General features: G+C 38.5%; 1 protein-coding gene across 1 annotated transcript in view; it reads right to left on the minus strand.

Annotated features, from left to right (window-relative positions):
• Positions 1-26,099, minus strand: part of ntrk3a (neurotrophic tyrosine kinase, receptor, type 3a) — a gene marked incomplete at both ends in the record, with an annotated part of 339,329 nt that overhangs the window by 202,859 nt on the left and 110,371 nt on the right. The window contains one exon of the mRNA XM_080027751.1: positions 12,099-12,170. Within this exon, the coding sequence (XP_079883877.1) occupies positions 12,099-12,170 (72 nt within the window). The remainder of the gene's footprint in view (positions 1-12,098; positions 12,171-26,099) is intronic.

Genomic DNA, 26,099 nt, shown 5'->3' on the forward strand with positions numbered 1-26,099 from the left:
ATTTGAAATACTTTGAGCCACCTGTCCTGCAGACATCTTCTCCGCCTCAGCACAGCCCAGTGATGCAGCATGAGGAATAAAGGCTTCACCAATAGACCCAAAGGCAAGAGTAGTCAGGCTGTAGCAAGGTGAGGTGAGCTTGTTGAGATCTAAATGTAGACAGCTCTCTGTTGGAATCAAGTTAAATAGCAGTACAAACCAGAGGTCTCTGTCATTTAATTTTGTAATATAGCTTTTGTGTGGAATTATATTCAACGCAAAGTTATGATTTATTTAAACTATACTTGTAATAGATTATAATTTTAAATTTTAACGTCTGCATTTTTCTGTGCGAATCGTACTATTGTATTCATTTTTTAATGTTATGTCACTTGTTTTGTAATATGGTTTTTATTTTGTGGGTTATTTTCTATCTAAAATAAAATGAAATGTCAAAGACAAAGCTATCCAGTTCTGTGTGAGTGTATGAACAGTGGTGGACCTGACTGCAATGCAATGGGGGGCGCCAGCTAAAATCTTGCCTAGGGCGCCAAATTGGTCATGGCCGGCCCTGGGCTGAGTTATATGTGTTAATTAGAAAATGAACCGCTGTACCTAATAAAGTGGCCGGTGAGTGTATATATATATCAGTGATTATATATATCAGTGATTCTTGAGAACCGGGACAAAAGGCTGGGACAAAATGTAACTGCTGTTTTCTTTAAAAATATATATTTTTTAAATTGTATGTCATGATCCTGCTTGGGCCTCAGGCCCTTGTGTTGTTTTTTCCCCTTTACCCTTGTCTGTGTTCTGGTGTAATTGCAGGGTTGGAGTCTGGTGTGCTGGAGTCAGTTACCAGCATTCACAGCTGCCATCAATCAACAATCAACTGCTCTTCATATACCCGGCCCTACCTTCCAGACACTGCCAGATTGTAAACTCTGTTACCCAGTCAGTAACTCTCCAGCCACCTAGACCTTTTGTAGTTCCGCCTGCATTTAGCTTGTTGCTAAATTCTGTTCTTTTTTCCCACAGTCTCCCAGCCTGACTCCTGCCACCAGCTCCAGCCCTCGTCAGCCAGCTCTCCCTCCCTGGACCCCTCTGCCTGCCTGCTCTTGCCTGCCTCTGCTCGCCCCGGATTCTCCCCATGGCACTTCCCCTGGACCCCCATGCCTGTCAGCCACTCCAGAGCCCGGCCCAAAACCCCAGATTCCTTCTAAATAAACCCTCTTAAACTGGTACTGTCTCTGCGCCTGTGTCCTCCCTGTCCAGCCGTTACATTGTAGATGTTATTAGGGATTAAGAATAGAATGTCTGGAGCACAATTATCCCCTTAAATTTAATTTAATTATTATTATGTCAAATTTATGACACTTGTTATCTTCTCATGACGTCAAAAACAGTATGTCCACAGAGAAGGTTTCAATCTTTCATATGCAATAAAACCTATTAAAAATGTACTTTAATTATTAAAAAGAGCTTTTTTCATCAAAGGCAACACTAAATAATCTCTCATATCAATAAAAAATGTTTTCTACAACACATTCATGTTTTATAAGGTTTCTAAGTGGGGGGACACTTTTTGTCACCACCGTCAGACATTTCATTAAAATGTAATAAAATTAGGCAATATGAGGGGCAGCTGTCTCTGTGAAGGCCCTATTGTCACAAGGTATCTGTGCAGAGTACATTAGAGTCAGACAGGCTCTGATAAGTGTTGTAGTTATATTTTACATTCCAAATCTTGAAAGTCATGCGTCACAACCATGATATGTCAACACCGATTTACAATTTCTGAAGAAGTTATTTGAAATGTTTCCATAATTTTATATTCCTGAAGTAGTTCATACTAGCACCAATCATCAACAGAAAAAACAAATGGCTACTAGATTAATTCAATTTGTTTCGTTTAAGAAACGTTAAATATGTCAACACCGTCAGATGTCAACTCCGTCAGATTTCCTTTCTGTGGTGACAGGCCAATGACGGAGTTGACATTCAATGCGAAGGCATTATATTTGGGTGGTTTTCAAGTTATTATAATTATATTTGATACAGAAATAGGTTTTAGTTTTTCTAATACTGTATTTATGGAAACTCTCACAATCTTCTTTTGTCATGGATGATTCTTAAAAAAGTACAGGATGACATACAAAATGAGGCGATTTGGCGATTCTTTTAGAGCTAACACTGTAATATGAATCTCTAATTAACGCTCAACCTATAATATGCTGTTATAAACTCACTGTTATTGATTATTCTACGTATTTGATGGTTATCTGGGTTTTTGTCACCACCGTCCGATATGTCAAATTCATAAGATATACTTGTCAACTCCGTCAGATATCCTTGTCAACTCCGTCAGATATGTGTCAACTACGTCAGATTTATATTATTATGATAACAATACTTAATGATATTTCATAGTTGTTGAGGAATGGTTGGTCATATGTGAAAATCTAACCAGTCACCTAACATGAGAATGTGTTTTGAAATGTGAAACACTTCTTGATTGCTGTTCATTTTAAAGTAAACATTCTATTACACAGTTCAACTGAAGAACATAGAGGAAAATTTATATAAATTATCTATAGTCATATACATTTTGAAAATATTTTTTGTGGCCTCTGTCAGTCTTGGTGAATACAATTCTCATGGGTTTAGCATAAATTGAGGGAAAATTAATGTGTGTTTTTGGTGTCTGACGGTGTTGACACAAAATAAAGAATGGCAAGGTAAATAGCCAATTTTGATAACAAGGACAAAAGCTGGGACGTTGTATCAAAGTGTAGCTCAGTAGCTTAGTATATGTTGGAAACATACGTGTAATTTAATTTGCCTAAACATAGGGTTTGTATTATTTCAACATTGCACCCTGTTTTGTCCCACTTCTCAAGAATCACTGATATATATATATATATATATATATATATATATATATATATATATATATATATATATATATATATATATATATATATATATATATATATATATATATATATATATATATATATATATATATATATATGCAATGTTGAAAAAAAAAAAATATATATATATATATATATATATATATATATATACATATAGGCCTATATATATATATATATATATATATATATATATATATATATATATATATATATATATATATGTATGTATGTATATATATATATATATATATATATATATATATATATATATATATATATATATGTATGTATGTATGTATATATATATATATATATATATATATATATATATATATATATATATATATATATATATATATATATATATATATGTATATATATATGTATATACATATATATATATATATACATATATATATATACATATATATATACATATATATATACATATATATATATATATATATATATATATATACATATAGGCCTATATGTTTGTGTGTTTTATAAAGACAGTCGGCTCCAGCTGAGTAAGTGGCTCAAAATACATGGACCTTATCAGCATTGAACAGATCATCATATATGGGAGTTGGGAAAACAATTTTTTTGTCAATTTGACATGTGTTTGATATGATTGGATAAGAAATCTGCCATGTTTGTATGCCCTATTTTCCTATTAAACAAACCTTTGTTTTATAGACATGTCTAAAACATGGTTAAATGTGTGCAAATAAAAATTAAAGGGGTTTGGATTATGTAAAAAATTAATACATGCAGTATAGTCAGTGTTTTATACAAACACACACACACACACACACACACACACGAACGAGAGTCCCCTACCACCCTGCAGGCACACTGTGATAAATGGTAAATGGTAAATGGACTTGACTTATATAGCGCTTTTCTAGCCGATTTTCTCAGCCCCAAAGCGCTTTACATATCTTACCACATTCACCCATTCATACACACACTCATACACCGATGGCAGTAGCTGCCATGCAAGGCGCTCTCTGAACCATCGGGAGCAATTTGGGGTTCAGTGTCTTGCCCAGGGACACTTCGACATGTGGCGGGTAGGCGGGGAATCGAACCTCCGACCCTGCACTCCAGAGGCAATCTTCCTACCCACTTCGCCACTGCCGCCCTTGATGAATGCTTTGCTATCTAGTGTGTGCCGATTTGTTGATCTGGGGCCGTATTCACAAAACATTTTATCTTAGCACTAAGAGTACTCCTAAGGAGCACTAAAAGTTCTTAGTAAGGAGTTATTTCTTAAAACCTATTCACAAAGCTGATAAGTCCAACTTTTACTAAGGAATGGGAGGGACTCCTTAGCTAAGACTAGAGGGCGGTGTTGACCCTGTTGCTAAGGATGATGTCATGTTCCTACCTTCTATGCCCACAGTGATTGGCTGAGAGAAATTGAGAGTTAAGAGTGCATTTATGATAGAAATACTTTGGGAAATAGCTTGTGCTATGTGCAAATAAAGATTTATGAATACACATTTCTTATTTTTCTCTGATTTAATATAAAACCAAGATGCAATTAGCTTATTGTCTGCCAGGTGGGCCTACTGACAAGCCTGCCAGCTCATTAGACAATCAGTGGATATGTAGGCCTATATAAAAAGCATTTTAATTTTAGGGCTAGAATAACCATGGCTGAATCGGACACATCTGCTGCTAAACGGAAGAGAAAACCCAACTGGACAAAGGAACAACTATTGTTCCTTTCTCAACTTGTAGATGAAAGGAAAGCTGTTATCAAAGGAAAGTTTGGAGTTGGGATCTCCACAAAAACAAAAAAGAAGCATGGCAGAGTATTTGCATGCAGGTTAATGCTGCATTCCCTCTCCTGACGAGAACCGAAGAGGAATGTGAAAAGCGGTGGTATTGTCTGCAGTCTCAGGCGAGGATAGAGATTGCAGACTTCAAGCGACAAACAACTGCCACAGGTACAACATATTTTTTCCATATAACTCAATGTATAAATCCATACAAAGAACAACATGTGTTATAAATAAACGAACATTGCTGTACATTTCATCACAGTCTGTAATTCAAAATATGTATTGCATTTATTAGGAGGAGGCTCAGCACCAAAGGACTTATCTCCTATTGCCTCAGTGGTATATAGTGTCCTTGGATTTTCTGACACCAGCATAACGGGGATGGAGGGGAGCATTGATCCCGCAATGCAACTACTTGTTGAACTTAACAGGTAAGTTTTTCTAATTTTAAGATTTGACTCGTAATGAATGATTCACAAATGCAACAAAATCATAATTATGATTATCATGTTTAATCAAAGTCTCAAATAATGTCTTAATATAAAACATAATAATACTTTTAATCAAACTTATAATCATTTTGCATATGCCTCATATTCCATGAGCTTGACAAAAAGAAAAAAACTCTCTCAGAGCCAGTGCAACTGCAATTCATGAACATATAATAAATAAAATAAAAACTCTAAAATTGAGTCTTACTAACTTGCCTATTATGTCATTGTTAAACCTTTACTAAGCATTGTTTGTTGCTTTATGAAGGTAAACACATCTTTATTAATCAATTAATAGCAGTTAACTATGCTCTATGAACAATGCTTATTAAGGTTAATAAGTCCTTTATTAAACACTTTTTAACAGTTAATAAGTACTATATCTTGTCAAGGAGGATACAATGAGAATTAGAAAAACAACATACAATGTTAGACCGGTGAAGGTATTTGATTAGCTTTAATGTTTTTCTTGTTTCTTGTTGAAGTCCCTTCAAAAATTTGTTTTCTGAGTTTGGTTTGCAGTGCCATATCTTAGTTGGCTAAAGTCACTGATTTTCATCCCTCTTTCCAAAATGTTGTCTTTTGGCATCTAGCATAATGAGCATAATATATTTGTTTTTGCTCTGAAGTGATTCTTTCACCTCTTTGTGTGCGCACACATGTTGAGTGAGTGTTAAAATTAGATGCCCCGAGAACGTAGTATATTTTTCACAATCTATGATGAATATGACTCGTATGATCGGTGTTTTGCCTCATATCAGATCCTTAAAGGGCTTTTATTTTGAAGGTAGTTGTAAAACCGGAAGTTCCGTTGCTTGACGGCCATGCTTGACAAAGTGTTTCACGAACATAAGGAGAACACGTCGGAGTCGTCAGCACCCCAAACCAGGTCTCTGAAAAATAAGAGGGTGAGGTCCGAACTGGAGGATGACTCTTCTGGTAAGTTTAAGAATGTAATGCTATAGTAACGTTAGCTGGTTCTAGCTTGCTAGTTGTTTGCCTGGCTTACATTACTTTCTTTCAGAAGCTTTGGTGAGCTTCCTTTTTGAGCTAACGTTTAGCTTACAAAACCAAAGGTGATCCACAAGGTTCAATTTTAGGTCCGGTGCTATTCACCATCTACATCAATGATATTGTGTCTCTTGTCAGTGGTTGTCAAATCCATTTATATGCTGATGACACCATTTTGTACTGTGTTGCTGACTCTGCAAAGTCAGCTATTGAGAATCTGCAACTGTCCTTTAATGCTCTTCAGAATGCTCTTATTTCACTTAAACTTGTCCTTAACCAGACTAAAACTAAATTCATGTTGTTCTCTAGGGCTAGAGAATTGGACAACAGTGCATGCATCTATGCTGTAAACGGTTCTTTGATCGAAAAAGTCTCTGAATATAAGTACCTTGGTATCTGGCTAGATGAGAAGCTCACTTTTAAACCCCATATTGACAAACTTGTTCTCAAATCTCGTCAAAAAATTGGTTTTTTATATCGGAACAGATCAAGTTTCCCAAAAATTTGTAGGAAAAGGGTAATCGAAGCAGTGTTTTTATCAGTGTTGGATTATGGAGATATAGTTTATAGACATGCCTCTGCTACTGCCCTAAAACCCCTTGACTCGGTGTACCATTCAGCCCTTAGATTCATTACAGGTGATTCCTTTAAAACTCATCACTGTTCCCTGTATGAAAAAGTCGGCTGGACATCCCTGTCATTGAGACGTGAGTTACATTGGTTTTTATTTATTTTTAAATCCTTAATTGGTAAACAGCCACCCTATTTATCAGCTATGCTCGACTGGAACTCTCAGTCTTTTAATACCTAGAGTTCCTAGAGCTCATTCTAAGCTGGGAACAACTGCTTTTAGCTATAGTGCCCCCACCTCTTGGAATGCCCTTCAGAGCAACTTCAATATGACCATTCTCCCCACTTTTTCTTCTTTTAAATCTATGATTTCTGATTTTCACCATCACCACTGCATTTGTTTTAACTGAATTAATTTTTTAAGCTCTTTTATTGTAATTCTTTATTTCTTTTTATCTTTTTTATCTTGCTAGGATTTTGTGTTTCTGTTTTATTCTGTCACTCTGTTGTTGTTGTTGTGTTTGTTGTGCGCTCGTCGGCGTTGTAAATGAGGGGAACCTCAATGCCTTTCGAGTTTGTTTAAATAAAGGTTTTTTCATTCATTCATTACACTATCATAAAAACTGCAACCAAACGTATCTATTAACAGTTGTGTCATGCTAGCTTGTCAGGAAGGGGCAAAGTAATGCTGAATGGTTATTTCTGTGCTGACCCAGATGCTGCCCAAATTGCCCCAACTGCCAAACTGGGTCTACAGAAATATATACATGAGCTGGCCAGGTTTAAATTAGAATGCCAGTATGTAAAAATAAAAGACCTGACAACGGAGAGAGGTTTCTTGAAGGGACAAGAAAATATTTACTTTTTTCAACAATTTTCACCATTACAGACTAAATTTACTGTGATACTGCACCCCTTTTTGCAGATTCCATGTCCAAATGGCTTAAATGCTTAGTGTAACCTGTCTGCTATCTGTCTAATTGTGATCAATGTTTCTTTGTGTTGTCTTTATACAGTAACAAGAAAGACCAGCCTGACTCAACCTTCCCCTGAGGCTACGGAAAAGCCCGACTCAGAGTCAAGTTGTTGTCGTCTGACTCCTCCTCAGACAATGGGAAGAGGAAGAGGAAGTATAGCAGAAGTCAGCATTGTAGGCTACTATTGCAGAAGAGGCTTTTTTTTTTTACCACATACTGTATATAAAATGATCTGTTTTTTAAAAATAAAAAATTCATAGTCTTAATCATTGGACACTTGAATTGATGTCAGGCAGCATTTTTATTTTACAAAGGTATTTATTTTTTTACATTTAGTAAAATGTTGTTCATGAAAGTTCTGGGAAACAAACAAACATGTTTACAATTGCACAGTTGTTAAGTGTTTTTTTTTCGTTAAATGTAAGTGTGTTTTTGTGCTTCACCTCTCTAACATTGTATTTACATGTAGCTTTTTTAATTCACATTTTATCCACCTTGACAAGATATATTACTTATTAACTGTTAAAAAGTGTATATTAAAGGATTTATTAACCTTAATAAGCATTGTTCTCGCTTTAGATCCAGTACCTTCAAAATGCATTATTACCTGTTTAATAAAGGACTTATTAACCCTAATAAGCATTGTTCTCGCTTTAGATCAGGTACCTTCAAAATGCATTATTACCTGTTTAATAAAGGACTTATTGGCCTTAATAAGCATTGTTCTTAGAGCATAGAAATGCATTATTACATGTTTAATAAAGGACTTATTGGCCTTAATAAGCATTGTTCTCGCTTTAGATCCAGTACCTTCAAAATGCATTATTACCTGTTTAATAAAGGACTTATTAACCTTAATAAGCATTGTTCTTAGAACATAGTTAACTGCTAATACACAAATAATAAAGGTGTGTTCACCTTCATAAAGCAACAAACAATCCTTAGTAAAGGTTTAACAATGACATAATAGGTAAGTTAGTAAGACTCAATAAATAGGTTTGTAATGCTTTTATTAACAGCTATCAGAAACTCATGGGGCTTTATTAATGATATTAAGCAATCAATAAATAGTTAATACGTTTCTTATAAGTGCTTATAAAAGTCTTATAATCACACAGTAAACGTGTTTATTATGTTATTATTAACACTTATATATAGTCTTATTAACACAAACTGATAGTAATAAGCATCTTATAATGTTAATAAGCATCTTATAAGGTCCTTATTACCTATTAAATAAGGCTTATTACAAGAACCTTAATATAAAGCGTTACCGGATTAAGAATGTATTAAGCCTATTTCCCGGTTTTGAAAGTGCAAAAACATTCACCTGTGGAACCAATTTTTAAATAGTTTCTGCCATAAGTTCTGAAAAATAAAGTTAATGGACTAAATTAGTTGTTTATTGAATAAGTAGGCTAATTAAAATTGGAAGGACATTCTTCCCCATAAATTACCAGATTTTTGTATTTAATTCTAATACTGCATGCGGCAGCTAACACATTTTCTTTATTGATTAAACTGTTCTTGTGACTCGATTAATCAGAAAATGTCAATCAATTGATACAGTTCTATAATAGGTTGAAAAGGTGGTAATGATGGGTTTTCACATTGCCTTTACAGTGCTCTTATATTTATTTGATGGTAAATGCGGGGGGACATTGTCTTCATTCAGACTGCTGATTTTTTTTTCTGTAATAATTATTTGTAAGAGAGCAGCCACGTTCGTTTAACAGGTTTAATGTTATAGATCTGATTGTTTTTAATAGTTTTATGAAATATCTGTATTAACTGCATGATCATATCACAGTATTTTTTTACTGCCATGCGAGCCGCAAATAGAAGCTTGGCGAGCCGCGTAATGAGTAACGCTGCCCTAGAGGCTCAGGCCTCACAGCAGACCTGGGAATCTGATCCAGGTCGGTTCTCTGCATGTTTTCCCCTCTTTGCCCAATTTCAACTCTGTCCCTCCAAAACTGTCTAATAAAGAAAAAATACCCAAAAATACACTTCAATGTCAATTCCAGGTATCTCGATACTTTTCTGAATTTAAGATTCCAAATTCAACATTTGTGCAGAATGTCCTTTTTTCGTGACATTTGCTTCACTTATTCAGTTCTTTCGGATGAAAGTTGCATTTCAATTTTCATGAAATATAAGTTTATATGTTTCTTTGCTCAACAGGCTGTGTATTGCAGGATCTTGACTGATGGGAAAGCCCAAAATTTTTCGTGACATTTAATACGGTTTGATTAAATTAAGTTTGGCAGCATGATCACACACACACACAGCTTTCGCACTCTTTCCTCTCCTTCCCTATGCGTCTGATGCCACTGATATCCTCTGACATCTGGCCAGATGACATGGCATAACAAAACATACCAGCCCAGTGTGTGTGTGTGTGTGTTGCCGCTGAACTCTGAATGAGCAGTCATTTAGGTCATGAATCATGCAGGGCACATAAAGGACAGTATACCGTGTCTTAACAAGACGCTGCGCAATATTTACAGTATAAAGCATTTATGATGCTTCACTTTTGTTCAGGACAGAACAGGCACCATTGTGAATAATGGTGGTTCAACGTGAATGTGATTTCGAGAGCTGCTATTCTGAGCAGTGGTAGGATGTTGTATGGGAATAGATTGTGGTGAAAGAAAAACAAGACAGATGATTCAGCACCCTGGACAGCAGCCATGTCTTAGTTTTCAGTGACAAAAGACTAAATATGAGTATAAGAAAAGTGCTCACAATACAGAATGTGCTGTGTGTGCGTGTGTGTGTTTCTCAAGGATGCCAAAGTTTTAAGCAACATCAGCAGCATTATTATAAACAAGGACAGAATATTCTCAAGAGGAAACGCAAAAAAACAAAACAAAGCATCTCCCCTGGAAGCTTTGAAATGGAGATGAGGTGCAGCTTGTTGCCTCATTGAGGATTGTCTGTTGCCACTACAGACCCCAAAGGAAGCCTTCCTCCTTTATATGGAAATCTTTGAACGTGAAAGTAAAGAAAGTAAAGCAGGTATTATTACAGCTCTAATTATTATAATGACCTGTGACTCAATGTGTTCACTGTTCATCACACGTAAGGTTTTGTATATGCTTATGTGATTGTATGATATGTTGCCAGGAAATAAAAATAAAAGCCTATTCGAAATTGATTTGTGTTTATAGGTGACATCGTGAAATGACACACTTATGAGGTTGGGGGGTATCTGGGTTAATACAGGAATGTTGATTTCATAGTACAGCTGCCAAGCACACGGAGGCTAAAGTAAAATCTCATTCTATGAAAGTCCCACTGGTGAAGCTAGCTTTAAATCAGAACATTAGAAGAGGCCTGCTACATGAAAATAAAAGCTCCAGCTCAGACTTTCTTTGGTGGTTGTGCTGTCTTTCACTAATTTTGCTTGTCTCTCAGTCTGGTGTGTGGGTGTCTCGCTGCCAAGTATGTAGGAGAGGTGGCAGACCTGTTACCAGTGGTGGAAAAGTTATTCAGATCCTAAAGCAGAAGTAAGCGATATATTTATATATAGTTATATAATACGTGTTAAATTGTTCTATTTTCATATCAGTTATACAGTGTGGACGCTTCATAACAAAGAGGTCTCAGTCACACCCGCTCTGCACGTAATTGGTGAGAAACTTTTCTGGTATCCCACAACCGTTTATCAAATCAAAAGAGAGAACGCTACAACGAGTCAGGTCTCTCTGCCCATGATTTCGCAGAGAGTGACAGGGAGGTGAATGTGTATGCGCCTACAATGGCGGAGCAGGTAAAAATCCTTCCCAATGTCTATTTTTATGGTTTGTATCATGTTTTATCGCTCTTACAGATCTGAGATGAGGCTACATAACTCGCTGCTTGAAGACCGCAGTGCATTAATGTGGTGACGTAGGGACGAGGGAGGAGACTGCTAACTGCAGTCACTGACAGGAAGTAGCTAAAAAAACATTTAGCTTACTTCTCCTTTAAATAAAAGTACTAATACTACTACTTATGTGAAAGTCCTGTATTGAAAATGTTATCCAAGTAAAAGTATTTAGTATGGTCCGGAAAGTGGGACTTTGTTTAATGCACTGGTCCATTAACCCCTGTCACATTTAAAGCATTTTCAGGCTGCTGAACTCTTATAGAGAAAGCAAACATTGTGCAGACATCTGGGTTTCTGCCAGAGAGTGAATCAGCCAACTTTAGTTACTAGACTGACCCAGGAACCATGTACTTGTATAGCTATTACACAGGAAGTATTTACTGTGATTGTGTTGTCAACAATGAAAGGAGAACAGTGTGGACATGTTGTGTCAACTTAAAAAGCAAAGACAATGGTTCACTTACAGTTCGAAGAGCTGCAGATTCTCAAAGATCTGCCAGGACAATGTCGTCAACAAGGGGTTCTTGGACAGGTTTCTGAGGAAGAGGATGAGAAAGAGAGACACATGTGAGAAACTCCACTTTGAATTGACAACTTGTTTGATGTTTTCATTATGTCAGACTCTTTTAGGATGTATTTGGTCTTTCTAAAACACTTAGTTATGGCATTCGCATTGATATACTTTGAAAAAATGCATAAAAACAATGATACAATATAATTTTTTGGCTATGAAATATTAACAGCACATTACTCCTGTTGGTTTGAGTTAAACTCTATTGAATATGTGCAAACTGTTGAGCTTTGGCCAGCTTTAGTTGAAACACATCCTCTGAAAAGGGTTTTTAAAACCAATGTTATTTTAGAAAACACACTTCTTCTCAATCTGTTAAAACTGCCACTGCATGAAGTGTGAAGGCCAGTGAAATGATCAGCTGTACTCATTGAAAGTCTCTTAACATAATAACAGTTTTTCTTGTCAAAGCTGGAGCATATTTTGGTTCTCCAAATGTTGGACTACAAGTATGAACATTTCCATTTCAGTGGCTTCACTAACACAGCGTGCGTTATAGATGTCACCATCCGGACGATTTATAGAGACAGGAGAATTTTGATTACACACACACATGCTCATATGCCTGTTCAAACCCAGACCCAGTTTCCTGAAGACTTTACACTTTACACAGTGATGACTAATTCTCCTCCTAAAGCCTTCTGGGTCACACAGAATCAACACAGCACAGGTGTCTGTCTGTATCCATGGCAACATAAGAGCCAACCAGGAGGAGGTGCTCATGTTGTTGGCAGAATAGACCAACGAGACACCTGCTGGAATCCAAAGGTGTGTATGTGTGTTTTTCTGTGTAATCATGTTAAAACTGTACGTCACCAACACTTAATTCCTGCAGCATGTAATACTTTTTTTTTTTTCGATCGCTAACCCAGTGGGCACAAGTAGCTCAATGTGCAAAACTGTAACTACAGTCTGCACTACCAACAGTCACCTGAGCTGAACAGTTCTTCAGGCTTCACCTGCAAAATAGGCTCAGTGCAGCAAACACTATGAACAATCCTCATTGAGATAACACACCCTGTCACTAGAAACACTAGCATCAATCCCCAATACACTGACAAACTTTAAATCTTTACAGTTTGAATAATTTGAGTTACTTCACACAAATAATGTAATATTTTCTTTGAGGAAAGAGTGAAATTCTTTAACATGAAAATGTTTGAGCAATCAGAAATGAGAGTTTGGTCCACATGAACTGCTGCTGTGCATAGTGTTGTTAGAGTTGTGCACATGGCGCTCCAGTTGTGCCCACTGTGGGTTAGCAATCGAAAGAAAACTGTAAGTTACCCCAAGGATAAAGGTGTATTAGATCTAATGAATTAAACTAGTGGTTTTCCTTCTAATTTCATCAACTCATAAAATACACAATTAGCACTCACTTGTGTTGCCAAGTCACTAGGAAATAGAAAAACAGTCCCACATACTTATGTATAATAATTTCTCATTTCATGGACTAGATCAGTGCTTCTCAAATGGTGGGTCGCGCCCCCCTGGGGGGGTGCCGTGAGTTGTCAGGCGCGGGCTGCCTTGATTTCCAACTGACCAAAAAAAAAGAAAAGCAAGCGCAATGTGTGCTTGTGTATGGTCATATCCGCGCGAAAGGCCGCGATTTGCAGTAAATAAATGTCCACATGTGTCTCCAAGTGTCTCTGTAGGATATTTAAAAAGAAATCAAGCAAGTAGACTAATAATAATATTAATGAATTATTGTTTCGCATCAAAAGGCATATTGGCCTATAATAATAAAAAAACACCACCTTAACTATGTTTACAGTTTAAAAATGTTTGAATGAAATGCAAACCTCAGTGAATCATTTGCTCTTGTTTCTCTGTCCTGAGATTCACACAGACCAGTCTTGTTTAAATGTTACAAATTGAGCTAATAAACTGAACTTTGAATTTTTTTGCTAATTTTTGTTATCTAATTTGATAATAAGGTGATTGTATGCAGAATGCTTGTGCCAGAAACTCATACAGTGGTTTTGTACAGATAAATAAATAAATATTAGCAGGTTCTCAATAGTATTTCAATTTAGGGGGCAGCAGATCCAATATACAAAGGTTTTTAGGTGAACGTGTGCAATTTGGTGACCATTTTCCAAAACGAACCAGGAGTTGGATCTAGCCTGCCACTATTAGCTTAACTTATTAGTATTGCCATATTCTAGCTATATGCAAAGTGTCATGCTTTAATCGCAAAGTGCACGATTTTTGTCACTATCCAATGGACTACATTGATGTAAACATGGATAGACAAATAAGCCTGTGAGATATGGCTGGTCACACAAAGCTAACACTTTTCATCAGGGCTCTAGTTTGGTTACACACAGTTAGAGCAGTTGATACTGATTGCCGTCCTTCTCAGCTGAGAGGTTAAAGAGTGGAGCAGGGGCCTGTTTCAGGTAGCTGGTTTTACATACTCTGAGTTTAATCCTGCGCTCTGAGTTGGTAAACTCAGAGCGCAGGGTTGATGAGTAACTCTGGGTTTTCGGTTTCAGAACAGTGGATCAGCGTTGGGTTTATCAACTCTGAGCGTGTTCACTCTAGGTGGAGCATGTGCGTAAAAGCCATCGATCGCTGATAACATGATTCACCATGGAAACAGAAGAAACAAATGCTTGATCCTCCCACTTCTCCACTTCTCAAAAAAGAAAAAAATAAATCTCCGATCCTCCCACTAGAGTTAGAAATATTAACGAATGAGCTTATGGTAGCCTATGGAGAAGAATTAACGGGATATTGTCTCATAACTCTGATCTAATCTCCTCGGCAATTCAGAAAAAAAACAGAGCAAACATTTTTTGTCAAGAGAATCATTTCGCTTCCGTATGAGAAGCCATAGTCTATTTAAAAAAGTTACGCATATCAGCTGTAAAGTAATAAAGCTGGCGCGGCACAGCATTGCTGACAGTGTTTTATATTTGCTGTATAATATGTTGGCAAGCTATAGCCTAATAGCCCACTGTGCAGTAAACAGAACAGACTGTCGCTTCTTTTAAATGGGGAGTGAAAGACATTAACGTCAAGACACATTAGGTGACAGTTTCCATTGAAGAGCCTGATTGATTTATTACCAGATCCATTTTCCTCAAGTGATCACAGTTTAAATTATTATATAATTTTTATATTCATATTAGGCTATTTAACGAGGCTCGTCTGTGACTTTAGGATCGCAGAAGTGAACTGTAACGATCGCGTGCAGCCGCAGCGTTGCATGAATCCACCTGACATAAATCTGTTCAGTGGCACATACGTTAAAAAACATACAATACAAATAGGTTTATTAATCTGAATGTAGAGCATGTCACGATGTGTAAGGTGGCCGCCTATATGAACGGACCGAGGGCTGAGAACAAGGCTATACTGATCAGATAAATGATCGGTCAAACGTAACATCATCAGGAAATGATAAAAACATCCCGATGGAGATTTTTATGGAGTGATTTTGCTTCAAACTGTACAGGGACGTGTGTGACAGTGACACTCTTTCTTCAGTCGGAGCTGCAGCGTAAAGTGAAAACAAACTCAGGGTAGGTCTAACCACCTCCCGAGCAGGTTAGACCCATGGCGTATGTTGCCGCAGTAACTGACCCTCGGTTGCGCTGAACCTGCTACCTGAAACGGAAAACCCAGAGTTTCCACCAACTCAGAGCGAACAAACTCTGGGTTGCCTCAAAACCAGCTACCTGAAACAGGCCCCTGGACTGGATGAAGACAGGAATTGACAGAAACAGAATAACAAAAAAGACAACAAAAAACAGAGGACAGGAAGAGAAATTAAAGTCATGGGAAAGATAATTGTGGTTTCACCTTCAGAGTTGGTCAACAACAGATGAGCACACACGCACGCACGCACACACACACACACACGCACGCATGCACGCGCACACAGGTTCATCATGGGGGCAAGGGGATGAATGTACACTGTGTCTATGTCTGGAGAATGATACAGTTCTCCAATATAAATTATTTTGATTGCATCTGACTCAAACATTGTACAGGTCCCACATTACCATATCATACTGCTGTAAGGTATATTGGTATATTTATTAATATACAGTCCCATATTTTATACTTCTACTCCACAACATTCATTTGACAGTAACAGGCATTAGTTACTATGAGGCCCATTAACTATCTTACAGTTTTTTTCAATCGCTAAAACACAGTGGGCACAACTGGAGGGACATGTGCAAAACTCTAACAACACTATGCACAGCAGCAGTTCATGTTGACCAAACACAAGCTCGTTTTTCATTGCTTAAACACAATTTTCAAAACTCTACACACTGATCTCATGGCTTAACCACAGCCTGCACAACACTGTGGATTTCCAGCACTCTGTTAAAATGCTAAGACACTGCTGTCACAACTGTAAATCACACATTCAAAACAGAATGGATTTCAGCCTAGTGCATTTCAAACACTGCAGATTTAAACTGAAACACTAAAAGGGGTACTGTTTTAGACTTGTTAGTGAACATATACAGTATATACAGTGTATAGGGAAAGCTCAAAGATACTTTTTTTTTTGGAAATGGAGCAATGAAGACAGGTTGGTGGAGGACGAAGGGTGGCAGTGAGAGTGTGGATGTGTGGAGGAAGACCTGGAAGACATAGAGCTGTAATTTCTGATGAAATACAGTAAGGGCTACACTGATAAACCCTGTTGTGAATCATGGTCTCTCATAGAGAGAGGTAGGGTTGAGAGTGCAACCCAATCTTCAAAGATCTAAAGTTGCATCTGTAATACGAATTTTCTAGCAAACTAACAGCTTACAGTTGCATCCTCATAGTAAATGACAACAGGAATTGATTTCTGTATTAGAATTATAGAATATTTACACAGATAAATATTAAATTTGGAAATGTTTTCAAAAAAATATAAAATACAGATCTATCGAAGCAAACTTCTGATTTCCATTTATTTTTGTTTATATGTAAACATAACTGCTATGTTATAAAATAAACAATTTAATTTCGAAATAATGTCAGTCTTTCCTCAAAGAAAATATTACGTCATTTGTGTTAAGTAACTCAAATTATTCAAACTGTAAAGATTAAAAGTTTGTAATTTGAGTATTGGGGTTTGATGCTAGTGTTTACTCTGAGGGTGCATTCACACATGGAAAGTCCGTTAGTTCACTTGCTTTGGTCCAGACCAAATAGAATTTGGATTTTTTTTTTTTGGTGTGGTCCACTTTCATATTGCCCCTTTTGCAAGTGAACCAGCATTACGAAGCAAAACCACACGTGATCTGAGGTCATTCATTCATTGGACAGACATTCTGGGGTGGAGAGAACATGGGAGAGAAGCAGGAAGAACGAAGTAAAAACTGCGAATTTATCATTGATATAATATGGGGTTAAAAATAATAAAAATGCCTACATCTAGCCTATAAATAAAGAAGAAAAACATCAAATTATTGTTGTTTCATATGGTTATGATATGTAGCCCTATGACAATGCCACGTTATGTGGCTTCTAGCCTACGATGTGAAACATAATTTTTACTGTATTTTTGCTGCTGGACGCGCGGCTCGCGTGAAGAATAGGCTCAAACTGAAACACAGCTGATTAAGCTGTGTATCAGCTGGGTGTCAGTTCGGCGCAGTTCAGCACCAAACTGACACGGGGACAGTATTGACGGTCCCGTTGGGAAGAACAATAAAAACACACACTTCATGCAAAGCGCAGCGTGAACCTGTTGGCACTGTAGGCTACGGGAGACGCTCCTCTCCATCTGATCGCTGATCCGCACGCGTCATTATCAAATGTAATATTTTCGCTCGGGGCTCCCGGTCAAACCACAACTAATCTTCCTAACAATGGCGACAACAACACTTTCCCATAATGTGAAGCTGATGGCGATTTATTAAAAAAGAAAAGAAAGAAAAGGCGCAGTGCTTCCTGCAATTGGGTCGGATCGAGTCCGGCCAAATTCACACCACAAACGAACTGCAGCAGAGTGCGTTTCGAAGCGCATCGAGACCACCTCTTCAGCCGGGTCTCGGAGCGTTTGTTAGGTCCGCCCCCGAGTGCGATTGCTGTATTCACACCTGTCTGAAAGATGCGCACCGAAGGTGGAAGTGCACCTGAGTTCGTTTCAACCGAACTAAACACAGCATGTGTGAATACACCCCCTGAGTGTGTGAGTGACAGTATGTGTTATCTCAACTAGTGCAGTGCCCGTAGGAAGCAGGTAAACAAAGAAAGATATTAGACAGTACATTTGGCTGCTATCATTGATGGCTAATTTTACACTGTTGAAGGTTATCAGTAACTTACTTTGTAGAAGTTGGCTATGGAGTAGGGCAACATTCTTTAGTGTATTGTGTAAAGATAACCACAAACTAATTCCTTGTGTTTTGTTACAGTTTTCTTCGATTGCTTAAGCACGATTTTGAAAACAGGGCCCGATTTCTCAAAACACTACACACAATTAGCCCACCAAACACTCAATTAGCAAAACACCTCAGACCCTTTGCAAAATGAAATACTCTTTTCAAAACTATACACTATTTTATAAAAAACATATTTTGTTACCATATGAAACACACACTTTTCATATCACTTAATTCTGTCTGAACCAGTTACACACTGCTGTTGCTAACCTTAAACACTTTTAGTAATTCTACTTCTCAGTTATTTGAGTAATGTATCACAAGTACACAGAGAAAGTGCAAATATACAATAAGTTCACCAAACACTTGACCAGACCAATGCTGCAGACTGAGGAAAATATAATTTATTTTTCTCCAGACACCCAAGTCTTTTTCTCCAGTTTCAAGTGGTTTGAGTGTTGTCTTATTGGCTTGTGCAAAGCTGGTCAAACAGTATGCGAAATGAGAGATTATCATAGCATGCATATAAATCTTGGCTGCATCAGTTGTAATTGAATTTCTAATAAAGCAAAAATTCAATAAGTTAGACTTAAAGCGGCAACGAGTAACATTTAGATATCTTTTAAACAGCCTCATGTTTCCTCTCATAATCATAAATTACCTTTAACAGCAAACGAGACCATCAGTGCAAAGAAAGACGTTTTTATATAGTTTTTATTACTGCATTTGATCTGGTCGTACACCCAGTCCGATTTTCGGTTCACGCGTGCATGCTCTATGGTCACATATCCGTATTGGTCGCAGATTTCAGTGTGGCGCAGGAACGTGAATTGAGAAGCCTATGGCTCTAGATGAGGGAAGGGGAGTGCGAGCCTTGTTTGAGACAGTTGTTTGTAGTCATAATGACTGATAACGGGGCTGAACCATCAAAGAAAAAAAAGAAAATGCAATGAAGAAAAGCTAAACGGGAGAGTGATAGGCGGGCGGGAGGGCGTTGCCAAGCAACGTATACACAATTTCACGGAGCGAACCTAGACTGCAGTGTTTACTCCTAAATGAATGAGCGGTAGCCTACTAAAACACAGTTTACTTTGCCTCACCAGCATCATCAGATGACCATTATTCATCTGAAATAGTCATTATTTACAACAACATAAACACATTACCTCATCGTGATCCATAGACTACTAACTAACTGCCATCTCACGGACACGGACTCGTTCAGCTACGTGAGAGGTGACAATGCATCAACTCATTGCAATCAGGTGTGTTTAGCACGTACTGGCATTAGTTGAAGCTGTGTCACTAACCACTCTCTGGAAGCCGAAAAGAGTCCGGTGCCCTCACACTTTCAACACACGGACACGCACCATATTGCTTCCTGATTATTTGAATCTTGGACTCCCAGCACGAGCTAGAAAACAGCTGGCGTCGTAAAAATACTACCGCTTTTGTTCAAAGGTGTCGCCAACGTGCCGACTTACTCGTAGTAGCTTTAACCCTGTGACCAACTTTTTTTACATGAGATTTGAAGGACAGTTGAGAGTCGATTAGGAGGCCTGGTTATTTGAAACTCAGACACAACTTCTAGTTTTACTCCTGACAGCATTATGGCTGGGTCTGGGGTGCTACATCGCTTTTTGGAGAAAAACATGCAGACTGTTTTCGATGTATTTAGTTGAAGGCATGATTGAATTAGCCAAGTTGAGATGCGGTTCAATGCATTGGTGAGTGTTGCTGCAGCCTGAAGTTTAGTGCTGCCATGTGTAAAAATCACAGCGTCATCAGCATAAAGTTGAATCTCTACATCAGAGCACACAGAGGGCAACTCATTTATGTAAAGACTGAATAGAAGTGGACCTAGTATTGACCCTTGTGGGACACCAGTTAGTGTATCCAGCGCAGAAGATTTTTGATTATTGAAATTCACACACTGGGTTCTGTTCTTTAAATATGACTCGGACCACTTGAGGGCGTTATTGGAGACATTGAATGAGGAGAGTTTAGAAATGAGTACCTTGTGATTTACTGTGTCAAAGGCTTCTCGGGTCTAAGAATACAGCCCCAACAGTACCTCCCTTGTCCATCATAGATTTAACCTTTTCAATTAAGAGGCAGTTGGCAGTGTCTGTAGAATGATTGGCTCTAAAACCAAATTGCATGGGATGCAGTGAGAAGGGGCTGTTGTTTAAATGGGAAATGAGTTGTTCTGCTACCCACTTCTCTGCGACCTTGGACACTACGGGCAAGATGCTGATTGGTCTCTAATTACAAATAGCCTGAGAATCGCCTGACTTAAAAATAGGTGTTACAACGGCTGTCTTCCAAACCTGTGGGAATACTCCTTGTGAAATTGACAGATTGATGATCTGTGTAATGGGAGATGCCAATACATCTTTAAGGTGTTTGAGCATGGCTGAGTCCATACCATAAACATCTTTTGTGGTGGAGGGTTTGAGGGAATTTACGAGCATTTGAACTTTACTGTGTGTGATGCGTTTGATGTTAAAAACGGGCAAAGTAATATTAACTGGTATGAGATTCACACGTGTGAGGGAAACATTGTGTAATCTCAGAATCACAATCCTTCATCACTTTCAGTACTTCAGAGTTCAACCATGGTAGCGATCTCCTTTGACTTTTTTTGTGAAATTATGCACTATGCTCTCAATTTCATTTGTGAAATATTACAATCTTCTTCCACATTTAGCCCTGGCATTAAGTTAGTCCAATTAGTTTGATGTACAGGACTTTTAAAATTATCTAGCTCATTTTTGGGGATCCTGAATTGCTCAAACCGCGTACCACCACTTTGGAACCGTTTCTTTGTGAGTTTTCTAGATATTAGGGTAAGATTGTGGTCCGAGAGTCCAGTAATGAAGTTAAATGACTTAATTACTCTTTCAGGTCTGTTACAAAAGATAAAGTCAATCTGGGTTTTGGAAGAAGTTGTTATTCTGGTAGGCCCTTTGAACAATTGTGTTAGATCAAAATGGTCTGTAGTTTGTTTGAGGGCCTTCCTATTTTTCTTATCTTCCCAGTTGATATTGAAATCACCCATCAATATTACCTCTTTCCTTGAATCACATTCTTTTAGCAAGATTTTCAGATGTTCATAGAATCCAGTGTTGGAGGAGGGTGGGCGGTACAAAGCAACAAGGACAAAGGACATTTGAGGTGAAAGAGTTACAGTTACACCAATGCATTCCAGATCATTGTCAGATGACCATTTAATTTGACTACACTGATAGATGTCTTTAATGTAAATCATCACCCCACCTCCTTTTCCATAGGACCTATCGCGTCTGAATATCTTATATCCTGGTACACATGTTGCAGCAGATGGTGAGTTGCTATGAAGCCATGTTTCTGACAGACATAAAAAATCCAAGTTTGACTCTGTGAGAATATGATGGACTTGGTCAATTTTAGAGATCAAACTACGGATATTCAAATGCCCCCCTAGAAGTCCTCTAGGCTTGGATTGTGGGTCCCAAATAACTTTAGACTGGTTTACAGTTTTGAAAATATTTAATTTGCAGTGTTTTTTTAATACCGGGTTGACTCCAGCTGGATGAACACGAGAGACACGAGAGACACGGTTAACTCCGTGAGCGGTATTTGTTGACCAGCTCCTTGTGTTTTGTGTGTTGTGGTAAACTCAGCGTTCGGTGTTGGTTGGACAAAACTCACTGTTAGCCGATAGCACAAGTGCGCGAGCGACGCCAGCACCAGACACCGAGTGTAGCGCTTCAGAAACTAAAGCCGTACATACGCTACCTTCGCTCGCCACGGCCACTGGAGACAACCTCACAGCCGCAGCAAAACCCTGCGGGACCCTGCATAATATTTTATTTTAAATTAAATTTTTATGGAAAATCCATGTCTTTCTTGAATAGCTTCTAATTCATCTGACCCAGTGTCTCCAAATTATTTGTTCACACAAAATTCCTCAGATTTAGCCTCTTAATTTTCCTCTCAAAGTGCACCAGATTCATAGCCTGGCATTCCCAGACCTGCCACTAGGCGCTGGCAAATTAAATTTGCTGCGCGTGTTGGTCTGGACACGCTCCGTTGAAGCTTTATCAAGAAAGCCAGAAATCTGGCGGGCGCGCCAGAGCCCTTTATATGGTACTGTAGGGGGTCAAACCTATGGACAGCTCTGTGCCGCCACCGTGCGGCCAAAACACTGCAGTACACCCTTACCTCTTAGTTGGGTGTGTCCAAACGCTAGCCGGAAACTCCACCCCGGTGGAAAGCCGGGACCTTTAAAAGGATGCCCCGCGGCTTCCTCTTTCTTTCTCGTGACCAGCCGTTGGCTGACCCACATATAGAAACCACAAGTCTGTACAGACCTACCGGGCCTTCCTCTTCAAGCCCACAACCAACCACCACGTGTTTTACGAAAACTATCTCCTGCGGCCACAGGCGATACCTGAAACAACAGTGTGAGTTGCCATTGTTCCGTTGGAACGACCAGAAGAACTAGGAAGACAGGCGAGTTTACCGATAAACTCAGCCTTTGGACTAAGGACGTGAGCCGGTCGAAGTTGTCCCCGACCGCAACCACGTCTCCACACGAGAAGCCAGCGAGTTTACCTAGAAACAGCCTCTCGTACCGCGGACTGGAGCCAATCGGTCTGATCTACGATTGAAGAATTCCCCGCACCAAATCAGCGAGCCCTTTTGCCTCTCTCCTGCGATCAGAAGACCGCAGAGACCAGCTCCCCGACTGCCACAGGCTCGGACCCTGGAGTTGATCGCCGTCTAGTGAGCCCCGTCTTGGAAAGGATTGGCTGCCTGCCATAACGACGACGAGCAACGGAAACTTAAGTTTCCAACAAGTGAGATTTTGGCATAATAATTACCTGGGCAGATGTTTAGTTATTATTTACTTTTTAAAGTGTGAACAATACTGTTTATTTTCGAAGTTGTGTTTGCTATTTTTGAAACAAGCTGTGTGATCAATCCCCGTTTGTCCTCTTCCCCCACGGAGAGCCAGAACGGAAAGTTCGATCCTTTCATTCAACGCTGCAGCGTGATTTCAAGTCTGCTGTATGTTTTAAAACCTCACACCCTTTCTTTTTCCTCCTCTTCCTCTCCTGCACGCACGTACACACACGTTAGATAACCCTTATGGTAGTCTTTATTTGATATAATTGGTATTAAGATCTTTGATAGAATCCCTTTTAAAGAGCTAGTGTTTGTTCAAAATTCCCCGCCTCAAATATCATTCGTCAGGTCTTTTGTTCCTAAGGTAGACGCCCTTTTGAGCGCCCGTGGTAATCACTTCCCCCATTGGGTGGAAGTAGAATAGCCTAGCATCCAGGGATGCCATTTTGTGTCATTAACAACCTAGCCTATTTTGGGTCGCCATCTTGTGTCTGTCGCCCCAAGTCACGTGGGAGCTTCCCCTGTCCCTTCACACACACACTCACTCACTCACACACACACACACACACACATACACACACACACACACACACACACACACACACATTGGTACATGGCTGTATTTAAACAACAATGTTCTAGACGTTTTCTTTGATTAAGTGTATTTTACTTTATGCGTGTATAAAACGGATGTTACCTTAAGTTTCATTGTGGTTAAAATAAATGTTCTTATATTGTAACCAGAAGTGTTTGTGATTTATTTGTGTGGATATTATTGGAGTGTCAACAATCAACAAGTTAAAGATTCTGTAGCCTTCAGTGTTAAGATCATATCACCAAATTCATAATAGTAATTACTTGATTACATTATTATAGGGAAATGATCATTGAGACTAGGATTTATTAATATTGATTTGTTTAACTGAACCTTAGGTTGATCAACGTTGGTAAATAAATCCTTTGATTAAACGAGACAATTTGCTATTACTTTTCCACTCTTGAGGAGTGGTGGTGCCCCTTTTGAACTTTAATAAATTATTAAAGTATTATTAATCATCAGATTAATTTCTAATAGCTGAATTAATTTGAACCACCTGTAACCGCTACAGTACTCTGGGGAGGACGTAACCAGATGACGACAGTGACGTGCATGCGATGTCGAAGCCGTGATAGTAAACATCAACGATGGCTGCGGATATGTTGTGTGAGTTTGAGACTGCTTTGGCCTCGACCCTTAACGATTTGGAAGACGGCACTCAAATCTTTCATTAGCAAGTAAGTGGAATGTTCTATTTTGCCGACCGACAACGGCAAACGTTTAATTTAACAGTTTAACAGCTGTTCGCTAAACGAAAGGGGCTTACGTCGCCTTGTGCATCGCTCTGATTGGTTGTAGTGCTATCCAACTGCGTGCAGTGGCATTTGAAATGCACGATTAGGAGCCGCCCCTTGAGTTGGAAATTACTATTGATCGTGGCCAGACCCTCAAGTTCAAGATATCAGGGTCTGGATTTCCAGGCTACCAGATTCATGCATTTAATTTTAAAAAGTAAAAAAAAATCCCGACCCCCCCCCCCCCCTAGAAGGGAGAGGTGTTTGTCACCTTTTTCACCTCCTATGAGTTTGCAGGTCTGCAATTGTATTTATTTATTTGATTTCTTTTCTCTTTGGACCCAGTTCTCACGGGTTGGTTCGAGCTGAAAATAAAACCCCATATTTAACAAAGACCTCTGGCTTCGTGTGACACTACTTGGGAGCTACAATGAGAACTCGACTGCTCTGCATGAGTAGCCGAGGAAGACGCAACCAGACGGCAGCGGCCATCTCCATGCACGCAGCAACGCAAGAAGAGCAAGCCCACAGGACAGTTAAGGTAGCGTGAACTTTGCTGCAACTAGTGTGCACTCAAGTATTTTGCACAAGAGACTGAAACTTTATTTTAAATTTCATACAACAAGTTGATGTTTAATTGAAGTGCATTTATACTCGCATTGTGTTGATATTGAGATTGTGTATATTGGTGGTTACACTGTAAAAGTTCTGTTCAACCAATAACACTAAATTAAGAGACAACTGTATTACTGTGAATTTAAAACTGTATTGCTGTTACTTAGCAAGTGTTTAATGTACCTGTAGCAAGAGGCAATATCTTAATTTGTTTATTTTCACTCAGAGTGATATAAGTTAAATACAGCTGTAAACAAATACCTCAAAAATATTGTAGGCTACCCTTAACTTAACTTTACTTCTGAGTTAATTACTAAGATAACAGAAATAGTGGACCTTGAATAGACACACATTTCTCGCTAACAATTTTATCAAAAACCCATTTAATAGCTTTTAAATCTTAAAAACAACATGAAAAAAGCTGTGGCAATGGCGACCACAGCTTGGATTTCCTTTCGGCCGGGAGAAACTTGAAAGTCATGTGACATACGCTGTCCATTAGAAATGAATAGGGGGGAATGTAGCTATGTCACAATTTAAAGGTCTTTATTGTGAAACTACTACGTTTTGTGCTGTGGACAAACGTAGCTATTACACATTTAACTGTAGACTGGGTGGCCTCTCCCATGTTTCATTATATGTACTATGCTTGTGAATTGGGTATTAGGGCGCATTCACACTAGACATTTGTACCGTACCCGAGCAAGTCC

This window comes from Ammodytes marinus (genome assembly GCF_949987685.1).
Source record: "Ammodytes marinus genome assembly, chromosome: 5".
NCBI lineage: Eukaryota > Metazoa > Chordata > Actinopteri > Uranoscopiformes > Ammodytidae > Ammodytes > Ammodytes marinus.